At 41.7% G+C, this 25,136-nt stretch overlaps 2 protein-coding genes across 6 annotated transcripts in view; one reads left to right on the top strand and one right to left on the bottom strand.

Moving 5' to 3' along the window:
* macrod1 (mono-ADP ribosylhydrolase 1) overlaps positions 1–25,136 on the bottom strand; it is a 159,417-nt gene that overhangs the window by 15,181 nt on the left and 119,100 nt on the right. For all 5 annotated transcript variants that reach the window (XM_068652059.1, XM_049736808.2, XM_049736819.2 and 2 more), the window contains exons 6-7: positions 2,610–2,731; positions 492–522 (exon numbers count right to left, since the gene is read on the bottom strand). In XM_068652059.1, coding sequence (XP_068508160.1) covers positions 492–522; positions 2,610–2,731 — 153 coding nt within the window. The remainder of the gene's footprint in view (positions 1–491; positions 523–2,609; positions 2,732–25,136) is intronic.
* LOC125987457 (hemicentin-1-like) lies at positions 4,192–6,768 on the top strand. Its single transcript, XM_049751871.2, has one exon. The coding sequence runs from the start codon at positions 4,574–4,576 to the stop codon at positions 5,924–5,926; it is 1,353 nt and encodes a 450-aa protein (XP_049607828.1). The 5' UTR covers positions 4,192–4,573; the 3' UTR covers positions 5,927–6,768.

The following is a 25,136-nucleotide window of genomic DNA, read 5'->3' on the forward strand; positions in this document are numbered from 1 at the left end:
GTTTCCACTGCATAGTAAAATGAATACCACTCCTTATTATTGTATCTTTGTTAAACCACAATTTTTCTTCCAGTCCTTACATCAGATTTTGCCAGCGTACCTAATGTTGTGGTGAGTACAATAGCTGATCTTTGAGTTATTTTCGGAAGGAATATAACAGCTATTGCCAACACATTTCTTAATTTCCGTGTGTGCTTTCTAGCAATCGAACACAGGCTGAGCGCCAAACTACCCCCTGGGACTTTCTTAGCGCTGTTCTTAACACTCTCTGTGAGAGTGATGGAGGATTACAATCAATCTGACACCATCAACGGCCTAAACCGCCTTAATCTGCTGCTCCTAATACAAGGCCTTAATCTGGGAATCACCTCTGGCTGGGACGAGGTGACGTGCCCAGAGCCATCAGTGACTCAGGAAAGAAGCGCGCCAGAGAACGCAGCTACACTTTTTGTCTGAATATTCAGGCAAGTAATTACAAAACACATACTGACCGTAGATTCCAGTGGAGATGCACGGGAAGGCCTGCACATTAAAAAAAAAAAAAAAAAAAAAAGACAGTGTTCAGTCAGATATTGAACACTGGTCAACAAAATTTTACAAAACTTTTAAATCAGTGATGCAATTAAATTTTGCCGGATTCATTTTTTTTTCAGATGATTTTGAATATTCCCGTATTGCTCGGCCGTTTTTTGCCGTCCTTGAATGGTAATTAATTTTTATGCAATAGAGTCCTTTGCACTGGAAAAAAATATTTTAAATATTACATATCTAAATATTAACATCCACATCTTTTGTCAATATTTAAATGACAAATGGAAATGCATGGTCCTATCTAATTGCAGTGATGAGAAATTGTTGCCTATCCCTGCCCTAGTGGAAACAATGATTGTGTGTGTGTCTGGGGAAGGGGGTCAAAATGACAAGGAGGAAAACGATAGGCAGTGAGAGAGAAATCTGCATGGGGAACATCTTCACAAATAAAGCCGTTATTTTTCGTTACGTTATTTTAATAAACACCAAATCAAACAAATACCTCCCTCCCGCAGACACTTTCATTACTTTTCACACAATTGAACACCGAAGCAAAGGAGGATGGATGGTCTCACTTGTGCTGCTTATTATAAACATTCCCTACTCCCTTCTCTCTTCGTGCTAAATATACTGCGTCTTGTGTGGCTGCGTTCTCCTGGTTTGTTGTGTTTAGATGCAAACGACAGCTGTCAGAAATGTTTGTTTCGCTTGAAAGCTCATAATACTGTACATCACCGACACAGCTGGAGGAGTGTGATTAGCGCGGCCTCGTTCAATTAGCTATGTTTACAAGCGGCCGAGCATGTGCACACAGTTTCCTGTCAATCCCTTGTGACTCTGCAGGTTCATTTTATTTTACTCAAGGAACATAGACTCGGTCTCCAACAAGAAAGATCCTGAAACATGCGAGTTAGTCACTGTAAATGTGTATTAGAAAGCAAAAATATATAGATAATAGGAGGACCGTAATGTCTCTGTGTCACATCTCGTGCCTGTCACTGGAATGCTCATGGGAAGTGATATAATACAAAATATGGTTATAAATAATTTTGAACCAAAATGTGTCATCACCACAATTGATTTTAGAACTTCATCAAAGAAGAAAACAGGCGAATACGTTGACTTTTCCGTAATCCACTAAAACTTTTAAATAATACTCTGCTTTTAAATGACCTAAGCAGGCCAGAAAAGCAGAAGCGACGTCACGACACTGACAAAGCCCTTCGTTCAATCAGATTACAGGGGGTCTGCAAGTTTACAGGTGACTGATGGTGCGAAATGAACTACTCTACTTGAGCATGAATCAACAGTGTCCCTATTAGTTGCAATAAGTCATGCGTGCTATTGTGTCGAAATTGTGTCAAGATGGGTGTCACATCATCATAACAATAATAATAATATAACAATAACATGCTATTGTGTCGAAATTGTTTCAAGATGGGTGTCACATCATCATAACACAAATAGTAATATAATAACAATATCATAAGATGCAATATAGTAATACATATATTTACTAATATTACTGAATTGTTCAGCCACAGGCAGATTTTTTTCTGAAACATTATACCTGTAATTTACAACGCAAGTTTATATAGGTTAAACTTAAAAACTAATGAAAATATTGCAAAAACCTGGTGTGAAAACGAATAAAAGCAAGATATTTTTTAAATTAGTGTCAATAATTTCTCTCTGATTAAAATATGCTGTTAACAATTGTTTTTTTCCTGGTATTTTGACAATTTCTCATTTTATTTTGTATGATGCTTGAGTCTGTTTTCTTCATTTTCACATCAATGTTTTTCTTTCACCGTGACATCTCTTTCTGTCGCCAAGCTCCCCGTGTTGAGTGTTTCATAAAACCATCACAAAAGAGTCAGTCGTGCCCCGCTCCAGTTCCTCGCTCAGCATATCTCAGTTGGAGTGCATTGCGAGGAATCTGTTCAGATGCAATTTTTCAATTTGTTTTTTTTCTTATCTGCATTCTTTTACACTACTCCTTTTTCTACGCCTTTTCATTTTCTCACAACACCAATACTCACTCGCCCAGACAATCGACACAATTTCTTTCATCTCACCACGGAGCGTGCGTCGTTCTCTGTCGCCTTTCGCAGGCTGTTGATGTAGCATGACCTCAAAGCGTTCTTCTCCGCTTCCCCGACACCGCCTTGCACTATCGGCCCCACCGTGTGGATCACATCTACACACATGTGAAGACCACATTTAAAATATAATGTAAAAAAACAAAACACAGGCACGATTACAGCAGTCAAAAAAGAGATAAAAATAGAAAGTATATATAATCCAACTATGGATCAATTTGACCCAATTTGACCCCGGGTAGTTTTGCATAAAACAATCCCTGCAAAATTAGATTTTGTTTCATTAAGTGGCAACGCTGTCCTTATTGACCCAAACTGGGTTATTTTTTGAATAACCCACAAAATTGTGTCAAATGAACAACCCATAAAAACAATATTTTTTTTTGTTTTGTTTTGTGTCAAAGGGAGACTGAACCAAATTTTTGATCAAATACGTAGATAAAACAAATTTGTGTGGTTTAGCACAAAACAGTATACACTTTTCTTCAATGATATTTTAAAACTAGAGCGAATTATTTGCCAGAGCCCCACTTTTTATGAACCATTGCTCAATATTGCACCATCGGTTCAAAAATATTCAAAGGAAAATCTAAGGTTTTGGGGAAGGCATTGTCCAATAATGCTAATATTTGGACAATAAGAATATACAAGTGTAGTGTAAGACTGACAGTGATATGTATTAAGGTTTACAATCAATATGGAATTCATCAAACATCTATTGCAGTGGTTCTTAACCTTGTTGGAGGTACAAGTCAAAGTCAAAGTCAAAGTCTCCTTTATTGTCAATTCCTCCGCATGTCAAGACACACAAAGAGATCGAAATTACGTTTCTCACTATCCCAGGGTGACAAGACAGAGTTCACAACGCACATACAAGTAAACAACACAGGAAAAATAACATAAGAAGTCAACATCAATGAACAATAAGCGTGATAGCACGCTAGCCGCTCCCGATGCACAGCAGAGTCCGGTAAGATGACAGTCAACCAGGCCACTGTGAACACGAGCACACAGCAGGCACGCACTGTCCGGTTCGTGGATCCTATCAGGCGAACGCAACCCATCTTGTCGTCCCGCGAACGAACGTACGCCAGGAGAATGGAAGGCACGGATGGGCGAGCTGGGTTGGCCGCAAGCCTGGCCCGACGTCTCCGCGCTGGCCCCTCTTCCGCTGCCTCGCAGACCCGCTGCCGACGCATCCCAACAATGCTCCAGGACGGAGCAGTCCGAGCTCAGGACGCAGTCCAACCGGGAGAGGAAGAGCAGGCCAGTCCGGCGTCGCTCCATGACGAAGCAGTCCGAGCGCTAACACCAGCAGCAAATCTCTCCACACCAAAGTCCAGAACGCCATAAAACCCACTTCCGCCGATGTTGAGCAGAACATGCCCGCCGCACTAGTAGCACGACGTATCACACGAGACGAATACACACAAAACTGCCAGACAAACACTCAGTAAACACTCACAAAACACCGAACGGGACAGAGAGTGGCCGCTGCGTGTGCACGCGCCGCCATCTTGAACCCACTAGTTTCATATGCGCCTTCACTGGCTTAATTCTCCTAAGGAGAGTCATCATTTTTTGGGCCAAATAACACAAGCCAAGCCTATTTTTTCTCTGAGTGCTGCTGTCTAAACTCGATTTGGGAGCGTTTGAAATTCATTCCAGGGTGACATCAGCAAGTTTGTGGGTTTGCTTGCACTCTGTTATTAATTTTACTTTGATGACGCTTCCTTTGTCGCATCAGACTGAGTGTGCGCCATGAAGTAGCTCTTCGGCCACGTGTTAATTGTTTGAATTTTCGAGCGAACAGATGCTGAAAGGGCGATCACTAAGTCAGGCATGGCCACGGACAACTAGAAAGTGCAGTGCCAGTTTGAGGTGGCAGCGATTGGCTCGTCAAAAATCAAGTCGGTTATTTTTTCCATTGGCAGAGGAACATGAAGCGTCAGGTTTTTTGGTGTCTATTTTTGTGGTCACGGCTTGGCTGCGCCGTCAACACGATCGTGGACGTGTATGTTGCTCTGGGGCAAACGCTGACTGTACAGCCTCAGCTTCAAGGCCCCATCAAGATCTTAGAGTGGAAGCGGAACCGCAACCTTCTCGCCGAATCGTACGAAGCGGAAGTGACATTATACGACAACAGAGTCTCTTTGAACGTGAGCAATGGTGTGCTGGAGCTTGTGCGTGTGGTGGCGACGGACGCGGGCACGTTGACGCTGTCCGTGAACAACATACAGCAAGATGACATCTTCATTGTCAAGGTGATCAGACACGTACCCGAACCGGAAGTGCAGCCGAACCCTCTGCCGTGCTCCGAACAATTCGAGAGCTGCACGCTGCACTGCAGTGGGAACACGATGGGCGCGGAGCCGATCACATATTCATGGAAAACCGAACCCGTAAAGCAAATGACGGAAGGACGGAACCGAACCATTGACCGGACAAGCGACTCGATCAGAAGCTTCGTTTGTGTCATGCAGAATCCGTTGGGCCAGAAGGAGAGCCAAGCATTCGCCAATCCGTTCTACCGGGATCGATCCTTGCACGGCTTGGGACCCGGTGAGAACGTGGCCCTGTACGTCGCTCTGGGGCAAACGCTTACTGTACGGCCTCAGCTTCAAGGCCCCATCCAGAGCTTAGAGTGGAAGCGGAACCGCAACCTTCTCGCCAAATGGGACGGAACGGAAGTGACGGCATACGACGACCGAGTCTCTTTGAACGTGAGCAACGGCGTGCTGGAGCTTGTGCGCGCGGTGGTGACGGACGCGGGCATGTTTACGCTGTCCTTGAACAACATGCAGCAAGATGACATCTTCGTCGTCAAGGTGATCAGACACGTACCCGAACCGGAAGTGCAGCCGAACCCTCTGCTGTGCTCCGAGGAATTCGAGAGCTGCACGCTGCACTGCGGTGGAAACACGAGTGGTGCCGAGCCTATCACATATTCATGGAAAACCGAACCCGTAAAGCAAATGACGGGAGGACGGAACCGAAGCATCAACCGGACAAGCGACTCGATCAGAAGCTTCGTTTGTGTCATGCAGAACCCGTTGGGCCAGAAGGAGAGCCAAGCATTCGCCAATCCGTTCTACCGGGATCAATCCTCGCACGGCTTGGGACCTGGAAAGATCGTGGGCGTGATCGTGGCCGTGGCCGTGATTTTGGTCGTTCCGCTTCTGGTCTACTTGTTGTGGCGCAAGAAACAAAGCAACGCAGAGATCAGCGAGCCCAACGAATCTGCGCATGGAACTATCTTGGAAATGTCAAAACCATTGCGCAGTGACAATTGACCGGTGAAGTTGCCAAGGCAACACAAGGACTGTTACTTGATCGGGACATCCAATCCAAGCGCAATCGTCACGGAGACGGATGTCAACCTTTTGGGAGCTTATGATCAGGGGATGCTTTGAGAATAATTGTCAATTTTGGCTATGTGAAGCCCTTTGAGACTGTCTGTGATTTAGGGCTATACAAATAAACTTGACTTGACTTGACTTGGCATGAAGATCAAAGTCAAAAAGTCAAAGTCTGCTTTATTGTCAATTTCTTCACATGCCAAGACACACAAAGATGAGACTCATACGACTTCAGTATGTCAGTTGTGACACACAGGAAGTCAAAATGTAATCAGCTATGCTATGTCTTCTTAAATTTAGAGCTTCTGTTTGCCTGTGAAATAACACTTGATCTGCTTTAAGTTTTGGGGGCTATCAAATGTTTCTATTAGTTAATCCGTATGTGACTTTCGTCATCCATGTGTCAAACATTTCCCCATCAAAATGAACCAATCAAATGAATTCAGAGCTACCCTAAAGCCCTAAATTTGGATCTACACAACTGTTCTCTTTATGTACTGAATTATGTGCACCATGAGGCGCACTTAAAAGCCCATAATTTTCTCCCAAAACGAAAGTGCGCCTTTTAATAAGGTGTGCCTTGTGTTTCTAGCGAATTTCAAAATCTGTAAAGTTATTTTGTGTGGCTTCTGTAATATACAGGCGTTATATGTAGACCAAATGAACCAATCAGAGGACATTACCTTTTATGTAGATCAGGGCAAAAAAACAACGTTACGCAACACACAGAGTATGTATTGTATGTATTAATAAATAAATACGATCGTTTGCACAAATCTGTAAAGTTGTTTTGTTTGGCTTTCGCTACACACAGATGTAATATACAGACGTAATATGTAGACCTGATGAACCAATCAAAGGACATTACGTTTTACGTACTTACCCAAAATAGCGACCGGCTTCGGTTCTTTCACCTGTCCAACTAAATCTTCAACCCAATCTGCTGGATTAAAGAAATGAGCCCGATTTTGGGGAAAAAGTAACCTATCTACTCAAACTCCACACATACCCAGTTAGTGGGTAAGGAAACCATCAGAGCAATTTTTACCTTCTACATCATTTTCCATAATCTTGTCTTTCTATCCTCGGCTTTTGGCAAAATGTGAGCAGAATGAGGAAGCAAATATGGCTATAATGAATAACTGTGGAAAACACAAGAGATTTTCAAAGGTTTGGTGTTAAACCTAGATAATTAATCTCCTCTGTTGTTGCGCTGCAGACAAAATGAAGACCGAGCTATCCCCACTCCCTCATGGGTCAGATTTATCTCTGGTTAATTAAGATGGACATTTACACAGGCCTCGCACACAAGTACACAGTTAACAAGCTGCGCACTCCGCTCCGCTGACATTGTATAATCCAACAACCCCGAGGACCACCAAAGCTGGCCAGCAAACACACTTAAGACACTTAACATGCTGATCTCACGATCTTATCAGCAGCCGTTTGCACAAAAACATCAACCTTGTAATCCCATGTAGCTGCTATTATTACAGCCTTTTTTCCAAGAGACGCTTGTCAGTGTAATGACCCCCAAATTAAAGTTGGTCTCCTTGCCGTTTACATATTAAATACATCTCTACCGCAATGCTCTTAGGCGGCACTATTTTTTTCCCCCAAACAAAGCCATCAAACATTTCAATGAGCACGACTGAAAGTGACTGTAAAAGTGTTGTAGTCTTTTCACGTGGATTTTTTGCCTTCTGGCTTCCTGGCAGCAGTAGACTCTCCGCATGCTGCCATGCAGGCTCACTGCATGAACGAGCCATTTCTTGTGTTCTCATGTTCAACACCTCGCTGCCCCCACCAAGATGAGAAGCCTGCGCATGAAAGCGCGCGGCTAGAGAGCCGCTCTTACAGGAGAGCCGGCAGACGTGAAATGAAAGAAAGTTACGACGGTCCTTCATCAAAATGATGAAGAAGAGCAGCAGTCCCCGAGAAATCACTTAGCAAGACTACAAGCGGCCGCACACTGAGAACTGGAAATGAGTCATTCAAAGACATTGCAGACTTGAATGTGGATATTACGGATTAATATTCCTAGAATGTGTCTGTCCCTTGTCCAATTTTCACTCTTGCTGACTGGCTTTGTGAGACACGCGATCCACAGGAACATATTTAAAAGGCTTGCTTGACATATAGCTGAAGGAGCGTGTGTTGAAAAAAAAGTTTCTCTTTATTAATTATGCAACTCCTACTTTTTGATACACAATAAGACAATCAATAAGTGATGAAGGTTTTAATTTTAAAGAGGCCTCCACTCAGAGCACTGCAAACTTTTTAAGATTTTGGCAATTAGAAGATTATGTGCTCCGCGGAACAATAAAAGTGCTTCTCGTTTTCTATGGGTCATTTTCGACCAACTCAGAGTAATAATAATCAAATATTGTCGCGAGCTGATGTGCATTGCTGCTAAGAACGCAGATAGGAATTGATATGAGGTCTGTGTTGCCAACTTAACCCCTTTTCCCACTGCACTCACTCAGTTGCGTGGCAGGGTGGCAAGCATATTTGGAAGTGCTAATGTAGCAGCTTAGCAGAAAGTAAGCACGGAGATTGTATGTACTTTGACAAGATGTATTTCATTGTTGCAAGAGAAAGCCCTCGCCATGCTCATTTGAAGAAGGAAGAGCAGAAAAGGGAATGGTGCATCTCTTACTAATGGCACAGCGGGAACTTGGAGGTTTTAATCTCGTTCGCGAGCTACAGTTCCACCGAGACGGCATCGAAGTCTATTTCTGGCAGAGCGCGGAGCAGTGTCTTAAAGATGGGAGTCCTTTAGCTTCTTCCTGAGGATTATTATGTAACAAGTGAAACATCAAAACTTTTACAGAAATTGATAAAACGGTGAATCATCATTTAATGTCATGAACCATTTAAACCGCTTCAAGAATCTTTTTGATTAAAAGCGTCACTCATGACACACTCGACTTCTCTGCTGCATCCTCCTGGGCTAACACTGCCTGAAGTGCTATAATAGCATTTGGCTCTCGCTGTTGTCAGTTAGAAAAAAGGTGGAAGCCTTTTGTAGTTTCCACTCGCATTCGACTGTTTTCCGCACTATGGGGGTAACTCAACTTCAGACTCAACCAATTCTGTTATGCAGCCGTCTACCAGAATAGAGACAGTAAGATAGAAGATAGAGTTCTGTTAGAAAGGAAGACGGAACAATAGAATCGCCCATGATTTATTAGGCCTATCGATGTGTTTTCAAGTGTATGAATTAATATTAAAACAATAATAATGGCTTTATTTCAAATTAAAAGAAAAATATATATCAGGTTTTGCGGTCACGTACATTTTCTTTCTTCAAAAACCTAATAAAACAAAATTATATATATAGAATAGATTTGCTTAATTTCAGTGATTAATAATTGGAATTTTCTACTGTTTTATCCAGTGCCTCATAAAGGGTAATACAAGCACGTTGGCCCTTTATTGAAATCTTTTTTTAGCAATTGGTCTCGATGACATCAATTTCGGAGTCAATTTCAGTTTATTCAAAATGTCATCTTGTTCCATTATAACAACTGCTGCTCAGAAACTTGTTTATTTTCATGTTATTTATACACAAAGTATAGACCAGACAGTGTCTCTGTTTATTTGTGTTATCAAAGGTTAATGTCTTTTTCCAAAGACTGATTCAAATCATAAACTATGATGATGGCTTGTAGACAATCAGCGAACTATGAAAATTCAAAGCGCCATTAATTGCAATTAGACATCAACCATGATGTGTTTTGGCTTACATTTAATTAGCGCTTAGCCTAAGACCCACTGATGAAACTTGTGCAAAATGAACCATATTAAATGTGCAGTTTTATGTATTGCATTTTCTGAAACAATTATTTGCTAATAAGAACAAGGATGATGTGAGGAATTAAAAGTTATTGTAGGGTTTCACAGCTTTATGTGCAATAAATTGTGTTCCATTGAATATGATTGTTTTGGTCACACGATAGCAAATCGCTATTTAGTATTAAATACAAAATCACAGTTTATCAGTTCATCTTCATGGAAAATTAGGATAAGAAATTGACTGTCTCTACCAAAACAAATATAAATACTCATAGGATTAATCTTGTTAATGTTGGATGGCTGAATGGAAATGCGCAAAATTACATTTCCACTGTGTGAATCTGAAATGCAAATTAAAAAGGTGACAATGTCAGACCATTAGGGACATCTAATTGAGCTGCAATATAGAAAGCATATGAAAACAAACATCCTTAAAACATGATAATGAACAGTTTTGAAAGCTATTAGTTGAACAATATGTTTGTGCGGGATAAATAGAAATTGAATAAATAAATGATACATTTTAATCAGAAATGGCTTTGTGTGTTCCTAAATGTATTTTTTACTGTACTTTATACACTTTTTTCTTTAGTTTGACCAATAAAACCTTGCGCAATGTGGATTTTACCATGTGCTGTAATTTATGGCTAAATTGTTTAAAAAAGGTTGCCTGTTGCAGAACCTAACCTGTAATTCCTAAATATTCCTAAATAAATTGCTATTAAATTATCATTATTATTAATATACTATTAATATATTCACAAACAGTGCCAAAATATCATCAAGAAGTTAACTTACATCCCTGACTATAAAAATGAAGCACAAATTTGTTGAGCAGTGTCTTTTTTTAAATGAACAGTCTTTTGCAATCACCATGTTTTATAGCATGATTGAAAAGAGCATTGGTTTGACCAGTATGTACAGTACTAGTTTATGTCTAAAAAAAAAAAACTGGTGAGAGCTTTCAGACTGGATGAATCATTATGGTGATTCATTAGATGCAGTTTACTTATAATTGAAATCTGGGACAACTTGTCAAGGAGCAGGTGTCGGTTAAACACAAACAGTGTCTGCTTAATCACCGTCATCGTGCAGGAGTAACAATAAAGGAAAATGGACTCTCCGAAGACCTAAGTGGTGCATACAGCTCTCAGGGTGTTTATTGTACGCATCGTAAATGTGAGTGCGAGCTTTCACTGACTGCTGCAGTGCAGTCGAGGGTTATATCCCAACATGCAATAGGTGAAAACTGCTATAGTGAGCACCCAAATATGTGTTTTTACCACAAAACAGTAATAAAATGTATAGGACATACTGCACTTTTTGTAGGGCCGTGTGTTTAGCACAAGAGACAAAAGACGGGGCCTAGTGCGATGCTTTGTAACGTCGATGAATCTGCATGCGACTGCTTGAGACAAAGTTGATGAAGAACTGCTTTGGTAAAATGGCAGGCTGAATTTGGCCCCCGGACTTAAGTTTGACATGAGCGGACTTGTTGTGTTTACGTGTGTTTCAACATCTCATCTTGTCAATCATCTGCACGTCATCTGCTAAATATCACTGTTTTAAACTGTTACAAGCGATGTGTGCACTTTACAGGAATCCTAATCTACTATTGCCGCGTAAACGTTTCCACTCGGCTAAACCAATCATCATCATCTTTATTTCCTCCGTGTCATCTATTCTCCGTACTCATCCTTCCGCCCGTCTTAACTCATCCGTCTGCTCCTTCTACTTCTCTTCGTCTTTCGGTGTCACTCGCTGCGTCCTTTGTCATCGCCCTCCCTCCTTGGCGGTTATCTCATTCTGTCGCTCCATCTCTCTTCTTGCCCCCATTACCCTCTTCTCTATTCTCTCTCTTGTGCTCTACCTTTACTCGTCTCTCCGTTTTACACACACGCGCGCGCACACACACGCACAAACACGCACACATCTCCCTCTCCTCGCCAGTTCTTTCCCCCCTCAATCTTTTTCTCTGTCTCACTGCCTCTCTCTCTCTGTCTCTCTCTCCCTCCCTTTCGCTCTCTCTCTCTTTCCGTCACCTGAGCTCTCGACACATCTGTCAGGAGTGGGCCTTATTTACCGCCTCTCTTTGCTCCTGTTTACATTATCGATCGGCAGGGTTGCTTTAGTTCTGCCATACATCAACAGCCCCCCCCCCTGCCACTGCCGTCATCCCCCCACCCAGCCCCCACCACCCTCTTCTGGGGTTGTGGGGTGGATTGGAAGACAGGATGGTGGAAAGGAAGCGGAGCATATTTTGTGTAAATGTGAGGAGCAATATGCTGTACTTGATGTTTGCTCAGGATGACGGCCATGCTGCTCATGCTGATTTGAACATAACGGCAGTCAACATTTTATCTGTGCTGGATCACTCTGCTGTGACTCGCGGTTGTTGGTGCACACATGTCGCATGCTGCCTGCCGACTGGTGCATCTCCAATGGAATGTTTGCCCGCGGCAACAATCGATGTGCAACCTCGTTTTAGGGACATATTCAGGGGATTCAGGGATTAAATGCATTCTGTTCTTGGAAAATGTCTGACCTTCAGTTTCTTTCGTAGAAAAAAAATAAAGAAAAATACTCATCATCAAACTTTTAGTTTTTCAAGTTACGAGCAAAGTTTGGGATTTTTCCTTCTAGTTAATACTTTTCCCTTTTTTTAAATTTGGTTCGTTTCTAAAGTGAATTAGGTATTTTTGAATGCTTCTTTGCATTTTGTATTCGTTTCTTAGTAAATTTAGTTTGCTTGTAATGGCGTTGACATTACATTCCTTGAGATAATTTATGTCTTGTATTTTCACCTGCTCCACTACACATACTAGATACACATTAGGGTTCTGAAAATAATTTTCCAGCCTTCAAATTGAAATAACAGCATGGTAAATGGCCAAACCAATTGACTGCAGCTCCTGCCATTTAAAGCACATATCAACAGACGGGTTTTATATATTGCTGCAAATAAATGGGATGGTTTTTTTTTTGTTTTTTTTAGGAGGTGGGGGGGGGGCTGAAATGATTACATTGCATTTCAATTCATTTCAATGTGAAAATGTTTTCCACTTCTAGTCTGATGTGGAGTGTCAAAAAAGACCAAGCAAAAAGCCAAATACTTTTTAAATCGAGGCGAAAATTTAGGTGCTTACACAAGCATATATTACCTGAAAAGGTTGGTCAAATTCCGAATTATACAACCTCAGTTACCTCATTTGAGGGTGGGAGGAGTGACTCAAGCTCTAAGCAGGCCAAAGTCATTTTCATGTTTAAAATGGGAGGCAAAGCACTCCTGAGATTTGATTGTTGTTGAATTAAATGCAATGTTACCAGCGACTACTTGATTATTGCACTCTTCACCTTTCTCTCTGTCTTTGCTTACAGATTCCTGTGAGATGAAAATTGTCTTAAGCTAATTAAGAAAATACATTTTAGCGGTGTTGGTTTACAGTGCACTGATAACTGAACAGCTGTTATGCGCATTATCTGACATATTTAATTTGTGATACCAGCTGCTCTTTTTTCAGATTCCTGTTTAGAAAGAAAAACAACTTCTATCACCATGCCAAAAAGGAAAAAAAAAAACACAAATACCATCATGTTACACTGACAACCACACTAAAATAAAACTTCAAAATCTTAGAAGGATAAACAAAACCAGAAGCAGTGGGAAAATTAAATTAGATGAGTGTGATTATCACTAGCAAGGTTAAACACATTTTTCTCAGTGAGGTGTCACAACAACTGTTACTAATTATTATCGTGACAATATGAAACAGAACTTGAAATATTGATATGTAATTTATTCATCATGTGCCTGTTGTATATAACGAAACAATGTGTTCTTTGTTCAGAACTTGTTCACACAATCTGGAACATTATTTCAGAATATTTACAATTAATAATGTTGCCAACAGACATGCATATATGTGTTGGGTAAAAAAAACAACCATTCACAATATCATCCACGGCATTTTTCTATTAGGAGCTGGTGCCTATCTCAGCCGGATTTAGATGAGAGGCGGGGTACACCCGGGCTGGTTGCCTTCAGTACTCAAATTTCACACCTATAGAAGATGTTTGAGAAGTACAAGATACTAAAACTACCAAGAAGTGACCACTATAGCCGAGCTTAAAAGCAGTACTAATTGTATTACTAAGGAGCAACTTACCCCCTACTTCAACGTTAGTACACATTAAAACTGCTTAAATTTGCAACCAGTTTCAGCTTTTCAACTGGTCGTGTTTTGTTTCAAAACCCACCCAAGTCCACCTCTGACTGTCTTACAATGAAATCAGACTCAACCTCAGTCAAGTCAGCACTTATGCGATTGTCTCGCACCCTTGCATCATGTAAACTGGTATGAATGAAAAAGAAATTAATTACATTGCACATGACTGAAAAAAGTAACACAGTATAGGCCAACAAGGTTGGTTGCCATAGAGAGTGGAGTGAAGCCAATCCCCTCTCCCAGGTGGGCGTCACACTGGCATCAGATTTAAAAGAGCTTGACTAGGTGGTATCCGGTGACACCCATCCTTTGTCTGCCATTGAGGCTGTGTTTTTTGTCATCGTCCTTTTGGCTGTGTCCACCCTCCACCTCCTACCCGTCCGTCTGTCCGTCCCTCCCTCCCTCCCTCCCTCCCTCCCTCCCTCCCCTGTGGCCTCAACGCATTCTTACCTGTGAGGCCACGCGTAGTCGCTTCTGTTTTTCACACTCAACGGCCGTCAATCCTTTCTCCCTTGCCCCCCTTTCAATCTCCCTCTGTTGCTGCCGACTCTCATCACATAGCTCCATCTGGCCCTCGCCTTTCTTCATCTGCCTCTAAATCAGGAGGCAGGAAAAAGGCGAGTTGGCCTTTTGTGCGTGCCGCCTCAGTTTGTGCTCAGCGGAGCGTAGACAGCTCTTAAATTCAGAAAAAAAGAGTAAGGCTCAAGTCTTGTTTGGGCCCTTCAGCTCCATCTATCTCGTTTTACCTTTGTCAAAAAATGAGAATGAGGGAGGGGAACAGATGGAAAGGACATGAATAGAAACGTAGACAGTATTCTTTAGCCTCCGTTAAACATGCTTTCCGGCTTTCCTCGTTCTTGGTTTCTTTTTTCCCAGACAAGTAACAGTAACGGAATACGGACGTTAATTCACACAACAACCATAAAAAAAGATGTGCGTGTTTCGTTCGGTCTACTAAATACACATTGAACTGAAACTGTCCGACCGATAACTTCATACATACTACGTGTGTGTGTGTGTATGTCTGTGTGTGTGTGTGTGTGTGCGTGTGTGTGCGCGTGTGTGCGTGTGCGTGTATATATGTATGTATGTATGTGTATATATATATATATATATATATATATATATATATATATATATATATATATATATATATATATATATATATATATATATATATATATATATATATATATATAAGCTGACTATATATATATATATATTGTTCTTCGTGCAGGTGAATGAATCCATGAATTAACACCAGACCTGCTGCTGTGATCATCATCACAGTCCTCCTCCTCATCGAGGATTGTGAAGGATTTTAACACCTCCACATGTCGCACAGCTGACACCATGGCAGGGAGAAGCCGAGGAAAGTTGTCAGTGGTGTCAAAGTCAGAAAAAATGTAACAAAGGTAACAGCAAAACAGTCTTTAGCCCAGAGCACTGACAAGGCTTTTGTCACCACTAAAGCAACACGACTGTCGAAAATGATGGTGACGATGGGAACACGGGTCGGGGAGAAGGTGAGAAGGATTAGCTGATCTGGTGGGGTGGAAGTGAGAAGAATGGAGTTAAAGAGAAAGGAGAGGAGGAGCAGGACTAGACTAAGTACATAAGTCTGAGGAGTTGGGAGAGAACAAAAAAGTGAAAAGTGAGGATGAGGTGTTTGGCTTGTTGGTGTCACGAGGCAGAAACGCGGATTCGTCAAAGGAAAGAGAAAAGAGAGCTTGTCAGGGTGACAGTGGAGGCAGTGAGAAGAAAGAGGAGGAGGGGGAGAGAGCTTTTTAATTAGCGGTAATTGGCCACTGAGGGAGCAGAACGGAAGAGTCGGAGAGAGGAGGGAGAAAAGACAACAAGGAAGTTTTTGACAGAGTGATATCTTTCTCCCTTTGTAGCTCTCTCTTTCTATCAACACTTCATCTTTCTGGGCCTATATCCATCTCCAACTGTGTTCTTACCCACATGGATAATGTCACTCCCTTCCTAAATATAAAATATTTATTATGAGCAGTATTTGTCGAGGAAGGCAGATCCAACCTAATGAAAAATATAACTATTTTATTTTCAAGCAACTTCTATGAAACATTAATACAGGTCCTCCAATGCAGGAGTTTCAACTTAGTATTTCCACCGCAGGCCATCTCATAGTTAGGTTTTCTTTCAAAAAGCATCTACATATGACTGCAAAAATCATTTGAATCTATTGTCATTAAAATGGTGGCATAGTGCACGTAAGACACCGCACATCAATTTTTGCATCATAGTTGCAGTTCCATGAGAACATTTCAGTTAACCGTTATTTAAACATTTCATTTGGTACGTCCAGCAAGCGTGATTATATCGTAAATTGTAAAAGTAAATTGTCTTGTAAAAAATGTTCACTCCCTCATCGTTGTATTGAACGGTGAAATGGAAATAAATCCAAAGTAGGGAGTTTTGAATGAAGCTGGGCCTCATTCAAATATTTGTCTCTAAAATCCTTGACTCACACTAGTGGTTTTATTGCGTCTGTGAGATGAACTTTGAAGCAACTGTAAGTGGGAGAAACGTCATCTTGTGGGCAAACGGTTTTAGTGAGTACCTTCTCATCCCTAATAACAACCTCATTGCATTTTGACATATATTGGACACAAGTTCAAAATTGCCCCCATATTTTAATGCGCTATTATTGTTCAGTTTATGTTCTGAAGGGATTTGGTGAAAATATGTGCAATACATAATTTTTATCCATTACAGAGCAGTGATTCACTTCAGCCATCCATTTTCTATAGTGCTCGTACTCACAGGTGAGATGCCGAGTCTGGGCTAGAGCTGGGTAAATTCTGTTTATGTCACCTGCCAATCATACACGCCAATAAAACACGAAAAACTGAAACAAATTATGATCATATTATATATAAGAAGGTAATGATGTGTACAAACAAAAAGACAGACCCCTATTCACTATTCATTTTCATAGAAGCTGTTAATTAGTTTTATACTTTGCTTTATTGTTCTTAGCTTCCGTACCGTTAGATTGTTTTCCATCCAATATTGTTGTTCTAAATGCGATTCAAAAATAAATTTGGAAACTCCTCACAACATCGATTCAACCGCAGATCATGGAACTGAGGAGCAGACATACTCCCCGCGAATCCACAGTGTTGCCCGTGATTCAAGTCGTAATCATCTCATTATCATCCTTTTGTAGTCAGTTGGTGCCTTAGTTTGCCATTCAAACAGCCTAGTGGGCGGATGGGGCATATGCTAATTTTTTATTGGCCTATGGCTATATGGCTATGATTGATTATAATTGGCTTACAAATTCTGCCTAACAACGGACTGCTTCCCAGACCAAGAAAAAGAGTCCGAGCCATTCTGTTGATCTATGTTGCTCCATAGACAAGATAGTTACAATTTTATTGTCGCAGTGAAATTTTAGAATACTTTATAAAACCCAAACATTTTTGATTTCCTGTGTGATTCATAACATTCCCATTGCAAGAGAAATTGGAAATGTGTGTAAGTACAGCCAAGTGGTGTATGGTGTGGGGATGTTTGGGACAACAGTAATGGAAATGCGTCACACCCACGAAACAGTAATGAATAGTCATTACTGTTTTGTGGATGGTGTGCACACATGAAAGGGGTGAGGCAGCCACCGGGCGGGAAGTGGGCTTTATAGAACCAGGCGTTTCATTTCCGGGTTAGAAATATAGCCACTGAAATAAATCATATTTCAGAAGAAATTAGATCACCATTGTGCTAAAGGTAATATATTTAACCGTGGGAATTATAAAACAGTATAATATCTCACCTTTCAAATATATTGAGACATGAAATGAATTGGAGGAGGAAATGCTACTGTGCATTTACAGTACGGAGAACTTATCTAAAGTATGAAAAATAAGGGGGAGAAACTCATTGCATCAATTTTCAAGAACTGAGCCATACCGTCTCATACTGAATCGAAACATTGTAGCGTTGTATTGCGCCTCGTGTGTCGAGATATGTATCGAATCTTCTTTTATTGGAGAATTGCACTCCCCAAATGTCGATATGCGATATAAGCAGACTATAGGTGTGAGCGTGAGAAAAGCTGACACAATTTAAGGAGAGAATGATGATTGCCACATTAAAAAGCTATACTGATGTTTCTTATTGGATATCAAAAGCCCTTTCTCGAGCTTGTCCTTCACAGTCTGTTAAAGGCTTTACATTGGCTCCCAGCCTGTAGAACAGATTTTCAACTTCTTCTATTGGTCTATGAGTCACCGAATGGATTGGGTCCTGAATGCAGTAAAGAAATGCCGATTGAAGACAGAGCAGGTAAGGCTCTGAGGTTATTTCCCCATACCTTTGTTCAAGGAACTGTTATAATGTTTAAAACAACTTCACAGTACAGTCTTTTAGTAAATTTAGGAACCTTTCTTTTCTTTACTTTTAGGTGTTTTAAATGTTTTTAAAGTCTTCTGATAATTTGTTTAAATGGTGTCAATGTACAGTCTTGTAATTATTTGGGTCAACTACTTTTTCTTCTCTGCTTTGCTTTGTAAACTGTTGTTTTCGTGAATGCTTTTGGGTGTTTTGTCTTTGCTTATTTGAAGCATATTGAGTTGCCTGGTGCTTGTTGATTTCCAGTTTAAGGTGTACATAGTTCAAAGTCAGTGTTCTACTTGACATGTTTGGTTTCACAAAATGATTTCTTCGCTTTTTGGTCAGAAACAGGTGTTTTGCTGATACCAATCCATGTGCTATTGCTGATTACAAGAACAAAAAAAAAAAGCTTGCAATAAAAACTTTCCTGGCAAAAGTCAGTCTACTCATTTTTTTGGTAGGCGCTTGATAATTACTTGAAAGAAAAGTCAACATAGTCTGAAACGGCTGACAATATGGGCAACTCTGCTTCAAAAACAGCTGTCAGTGAATGAGTATTTGAGTATAAGTATACTATAAATAACATTTTCTTATTATTCCATTCAAATGTCAGCCTGCCACTAGCCCCTTCATTTTATCAATGTGCGGCCTAGAAGGAATCTATGGAAACATTGTGATAACTATTTTTATTCAGTTATTCATAACTTCGGAGCAAGCTCAAATGTCAGGAATACATAAAAAAGTATATAAATGGTCAAGCCTTAGCGGTTTGATTATGATCTGACCTCATGCTAACAAGTCTTCCCCACGCTGTTGCTTTTAGCTGGCCTTTGCCTCCTTCCACTGCCTCCCCTGTGTGTGGTGATGTTCTGCATTGGTAAGTAGCAGGGGGAGCAAGGGCCGGCTGGGCAACAGGTTTGTGTTATCGGTACACAAGTGGGCTCTCGGGCGTCAGGATCGTCGGGACAACACTTAGGGCTCACTCTCCCTTGTCAGGCAACAAGAAACAGGCGCAAAAACACAGTCAGCTTGTTCCAAACATAAACAAATCCACATGTGCGGCAGCCCCAAAGCTAACAGCTGTTGATTTATTACTGCTAAGTTTCTCTTAAATGTTAATGAACTTTAGCAAAACCGCCTTGCTGTTTTCCAGATGTCATTTGTCAACATGTCTAAATTGCATGTGACTCTTGCTAAACAGCAGCCATGGTGGGCCGTGCACTCTCTGCGCTGTTGCTAGGTTACGGTGCAGAGATACTGCCGGTTTAAGTGGCAGCAGGCTCGTCTGGGGGCTCTCCGCAGGGATGGCCGACATCGGGTTCATATGAGCATTTGGCAAATTCGCTGGTATCGAGCGTTTGAAATCACATCTGGTGGCCAGATCAAAGCCGATCCGTTTTTCAGGCACGGCTCCTTTCCTGTTGAGTTGCATTTAAATTTCAAGTGCTAGGAAAGCTTAGTTTGCCCTTCTTTATTTGTGCTTGCATAGCAACTCCAGAAAGCGTGTGATGTCTTGGTAGACACACCCATGGGATTGAGTCGCTTGGTGTAAAGCCGTTCTCTGATTGCTATACACAACTTGTGAACTTCCCCAACTGTCTGCTTATTTGCATTTGTGTTATGGGTCTTAATCTATACCTTCAACACCTGTAGCCCAATGAGGAGTGGCTGTCTTCTTGCTGCCCAGCCCAATGTCACTCTCTTTTACACAGGGTGCAGTAGTACTTTGCCATTCCTCATAATATAAAACCCATTTATACAGTTACATCCAGTTTCATACTGTGATTGTTCTGATGCAATCTATCTACCTGTATCTTCCAATAAACACCCATTATAGTATCAATAGAGTACACCCTAAATCTCGATTTTACACAAACTTTGGGGTCCAGAATTTGGAAATTGCGTTAACCCCGAAAGCGCGTTGAATAGAAAGTCATTTTTTTTTTTTTTTTTTTTTTTTTTAGAAAGGTATGTTTTTAGACAGCCAAAGGGCTCCTTTGTTCCATTAGGCATCCTTGTTGGGCAGCCGAATGGGTCGGTTTGCCTTCCGTCACCCACACACATCAAAGTCAGTTGTCATTTTATTAAAAGAGAAGTAATACGCAGATGACAATATCAGGTGGATAGAGTACCGTAATTTTCGGACTATAAGTTGCTCCGGAGTATAAGTCGCACCAGCCATAAAATGCACTATACAGTGAAAAAAAAACATATATAAGTCGCACCGAAGTATAAGTCGCACTTTTGGGGCAAATTTATGTGTCAAAATCCAACACCAAGAACAGACATGAACCAGCAACAACAGGCTAAACGATACGGTATGCTAACGTGACATATACACAAACGAGGAGCTGAGAACGGGCCTGAGTAACATTCAGAGTTATTCAAATAAGTATTACATAAATAACACGTTTATCAAACCATCTGTGTCACTCCAAATTATTAAATCCATTGATCGTCGAAAATCCATAAATCCATAAATCCATAAATCCATAAATCCATATGCGCCGCGTATGTGCCGCATATGCGCTGCTGACGTCGGACTCGTAAGTTGCATTTCTAATTATTCCACAGACCCATGTAACGATATATAAAGTATATTTCAAATAACTATCATATAACAACAATATTATCAAACCATCTGTGTCACTCCTAATCATTAAATCCATCGATCAAATTCCTCGTCCTTTATGTCAACAACGCCGCGCGCGCGCCGCACAGATCTAGTATATAACTATATTGTAGTGTTAACAAAGTACCAGGAAAGACGTGGGTTTGGTAAACAGCTCTTTATTTAACAAAACAAAAGTTCAACAAGCCAACAACTACTGAACTGTAACGATAAAAACATATACAAGTTGCTACACAAAATAAAATATATCAAATAACTATAACATAAATGTTTTTCAAACCTTGTGTCACTCCAAATCATTAAATCCTTCAAACGTGGGGCCCTTCGTCATCTTCGTCATCCCGTGATAGAATCCTTTGTCCTTATGTAAACAACCGCCGCGCTGCTGACGGCACTTGCAGGTCAAATGACAGTAATCCCTTGCTACATCGCGGTTCGTTTATCGCGGTTTCACTAAATCGCGGATTTTTAAATTTTCAAAATTTGCGAAAAAATTCACATATAAGTCGCTCCTGAGTATAAGTCGCCCCCCCACCCAAATTATGAAAAAAGAAAAAAAAAACGCAATTTATAGTCCCAAAATTACGGTAAGTCATTTTGATGCTATGAAGATTTCTTAGATGAAAGAGAGGAGATTAAAGCATCCACTTGTGTGGATGAGATGCTGCCGCGAACTTCCCCTTTTCCGAATCAAAAACGATCCTAGATATCCATAACACTAATAAAGCAGTCATAAAGACCAACCAGCCCGACTACCTGTTATCAAACGCCTTTGAATTGGTCACGGAAATTCATTGAATTACTCGTGTCAAGGTTTACGCGCTAGTCATTTAGCTTTGTACGGTCCTTATATCATTCATATAAAATACTACTTGAAAATGTTTTTATGACAAAAAAAAAGGGTAATTGAGTAAAATCGAGATTGAGGAGTATATGGTACATAGAGTAATGGAGTCTAAATGTATCAAAACTGTTCTGGCATAAAAGGTATTCAGATCCTTCATTCGGCACGATCATGCAAGACAGGTTAAAAATAATAAAATCCAGAGTACTGTTAGTGAGCATGTCTGCCTTACTGGGTTTCCGCTCAGGTCCGGACTGTTTTTTTCTCTCTTTCTCAGTTTGCATGCTCTCCCTGTGCTGGCGATGATGTTCTCCAGGTAATTCAGCTTCCTCCAGCATTCCGAAACCATGCGTGTTAGGTTAATTGAACAGTCTGAAGTCTCCATAGATGTGGATTTCAATTTGAGGTGTCACCTGCCTCTTGCCCTATCGTAAGCTGGGAAAGGCTCCAGCTCATCCAAAAACTTAATGAGGACAATAGCAAATGTAAAATAGATGGATGGCTACCTGAAACAATATTCCTTTGGGTTTGAAATGTTCACATACAATAAAAAGCTGCAAATGCTTGGGGAAACATTGTACATTACTCATGCAGCTAACCAGGTCTTGTAGGAAACAGGGTTAGAATAATATGGGAGTTTTCATTAGTTTTTAATTTTTACAAAAAAAAGACAATAACAAAGGTAAAAACAATAGGCGTATTACCTATAGATATTCTTAATTTTAGTGGATTTTATGTGTTACATTTATTTCAGTTATCTTTTTGAAAGCACTATCAGTTTTTTTTAAATTACGTTTTGCGAAAACTCTTTGAAATGATAAGGAGAGGCTATATTCTGCCACTGCCATTTACTTGCGCATGCCTATTTTTCACACATTGCACGAATTTCAACTATTTGAATGTCAACTTTGAGACAGTTTGCATTTTCACCATCCAAAACATCCATCCATCCATCCATTTTCTGAACCGCTTAGTCCCCACGGGGGTCGCGGGCGTGCTGGAGCCTATCCCAGCCGTCATCGGGCAGTAGGCGGGGGACACCCTGAACTGGTTGCCAGCCAATCGCAGGGCACACAGAGACAGACAACCAATCGCACTCACACTCACACCTAGGGACAATTTGGAGTCTTCAATCGGCCTACCAAGCATGTTTTTGGAATGTGGGAGGAAACCGGAGTGCCTGGAGAAAACCCACGCGGGCCCGGGGAGAACATGCAAACTCCACACAGGGAGGGCCGGAGGTGGAATCGAACCCGCACCCTCCTAACTGTGAGGCGGACGTGCTACCCAGTGCGCCACCGAGCCGCCACCATCCAAAACATCCATCCATCCATCCATCCATTTTCTGAACCGCTTAGTCCCCACGGGGGTCGCGGGCGTGCTGGAGCCTATCCCAGCCGTCATCGGGCAGTAGGCGGGGGACACCCTGAACTGGTTGCCAGCCAATCGCAGGGCACACAGAGACAGACAACCAATCGCACTCACACTCACACGTAGGGACAATTTGGAGTCTTCAATCGGCCTACCAAGCATGTTTTTGGAATGTGGGAGGAAACCGGAGTGCCCGGAGAAAACCCACGCGGGCCCGGGGAGAACATGCAAACTCCACACAGGGAGGGCCGGAGGTGGAATCGAACCCGCACCCTCCTAGCTGTGAGGCGGACGTGCTACCCAGTGCGCCACCGAGCCGCCTCCATCCAAAACACTTGCATACAAATGTCCCAAAGCAGGAGGATATATTTGTTTATTTTAAACATTTCTAGTTAAAAGCGAGGCGGCTCGGTAGCACACTGGGTAGCACGTCCGCCTCACAGTTAGGAGGGTGCGGGTTCGATTCCACCTCCGGCCCTCCCTGTGTGGAGTTTGCATGTTCTCCCCGGGCCCGCGTGGGTTTTCTCCGGGCACTCCGGTTTCCTCCCACATTCCAAAAACATGCTTGGTAGGCCGATTGAAGACTCCAAATTGTCCCTAGGTGTGAGTGCGATTGGTTGTCTGTCTCTGTGTGCCCTGCGATTGGCTGGCAACCAGTTCAGGGTGTCCCCCGCCTACTGCCCGATGACGGCTGGGATAGGCTCCAGCACGCCCGCGACCCCCGTGGGGACTAAGCGGTTCAGAAAATGGATGGATGGATGGATAGTTAAAAGCGGCACTGTGTAAAAGCTGATTTCCACAGCACTATTTAGGCTCCAAGACTCCTTGCTGCTGAAGGAATGAGGTCGAAATACAAAAAGTCCTGCCTCGCTACAAAAACAGATATGCTCAAACCTCATTGAATAAAGTACATAAGCAGACAAGTATATTCACATATTAAATAAATAAAAGAAACATTTTAAGCATATAATTATACCAACACACTAAATCAATAAAGAAGACAGCCCCCCTCTACACACACACACCAACAGCCCCCCACCTACACACCGAATCGCCCATAACCAGCACCACTCCCATGGAAGCAGACTCTCCTTCGAACTTGCCCCACCTCGAAGACTCATCGCCCATCAATCCCGGCCCACAATGTGCTACTGAATATAAAACGGATCTAACAACCTTGGACTTTGCCTTTTCTGAATGGAGACTTTCCGCTCTTGAAGGGCCCAGCACTGTATTGTACTTTCCTGAAAACAGAGCTTTTTGAACAAGAATTGTGATTGAACTCAACCAATCTGTCTAAGTCTAATTTCTGCTTCAGTGTCTTTGCATTTTCCTAAATCTGAAGAAATCAAACGAGCACGCAGTGAGTAAATTGGATAACAGGTGATTGGCAAAGGCTTGAGCCGTGAGGCGCAGATAACGCGCTCCCTAAATTGTGGACAAAATCCAACACTGCCTATTTTGTCAACTCTACTTTGCTTTACCTACATTTCTGCTGTCTACCTCCTCTTTTCTTCCCACTGAGAGTTGATCAAGACCCGTTGTGAGTATTTAAGCACTGAGCCAGAAACTATATTTTGTCAGGGGAGGAGAGGGAGGGTGGGGGGCTTCGGGACCACCGACTGGGTAAAACTACACACACAAGCAAACAGGCACGTCACACATGTACTCATAAAGCTTGTCCGTCAACAGGCTGTCAGCAGGTGAGACAGCGAGTAGGCTTGACATGCACCTGAACTACACAGGAACAAGCTTGCGACAAGCAGTGCAGTATCCAATCAGGCAGGCGCGCACACATACACACACACACACACACACACACACACACACACGCACACACACACACACACACACACACACACACACACACACACACACACACATCCTTGTTAACCTCCCTCTGCAGGACCCAAC

Source organism: Syngnathus scovelli, chromosome 1 (genome assembly GCF_024217435.2).
Source record: "Syngnathus scovelli strain Florida chromosome 1, RoL_Ssco_1.2, whole genome shotgun sequence".
Lineage (NCBI taxonomy): Eukaryota > Metazoa > Chordata > Actinopteri > Syngnathiformes > Syngnathidae > Syngnathus > Syngnathus scovelli.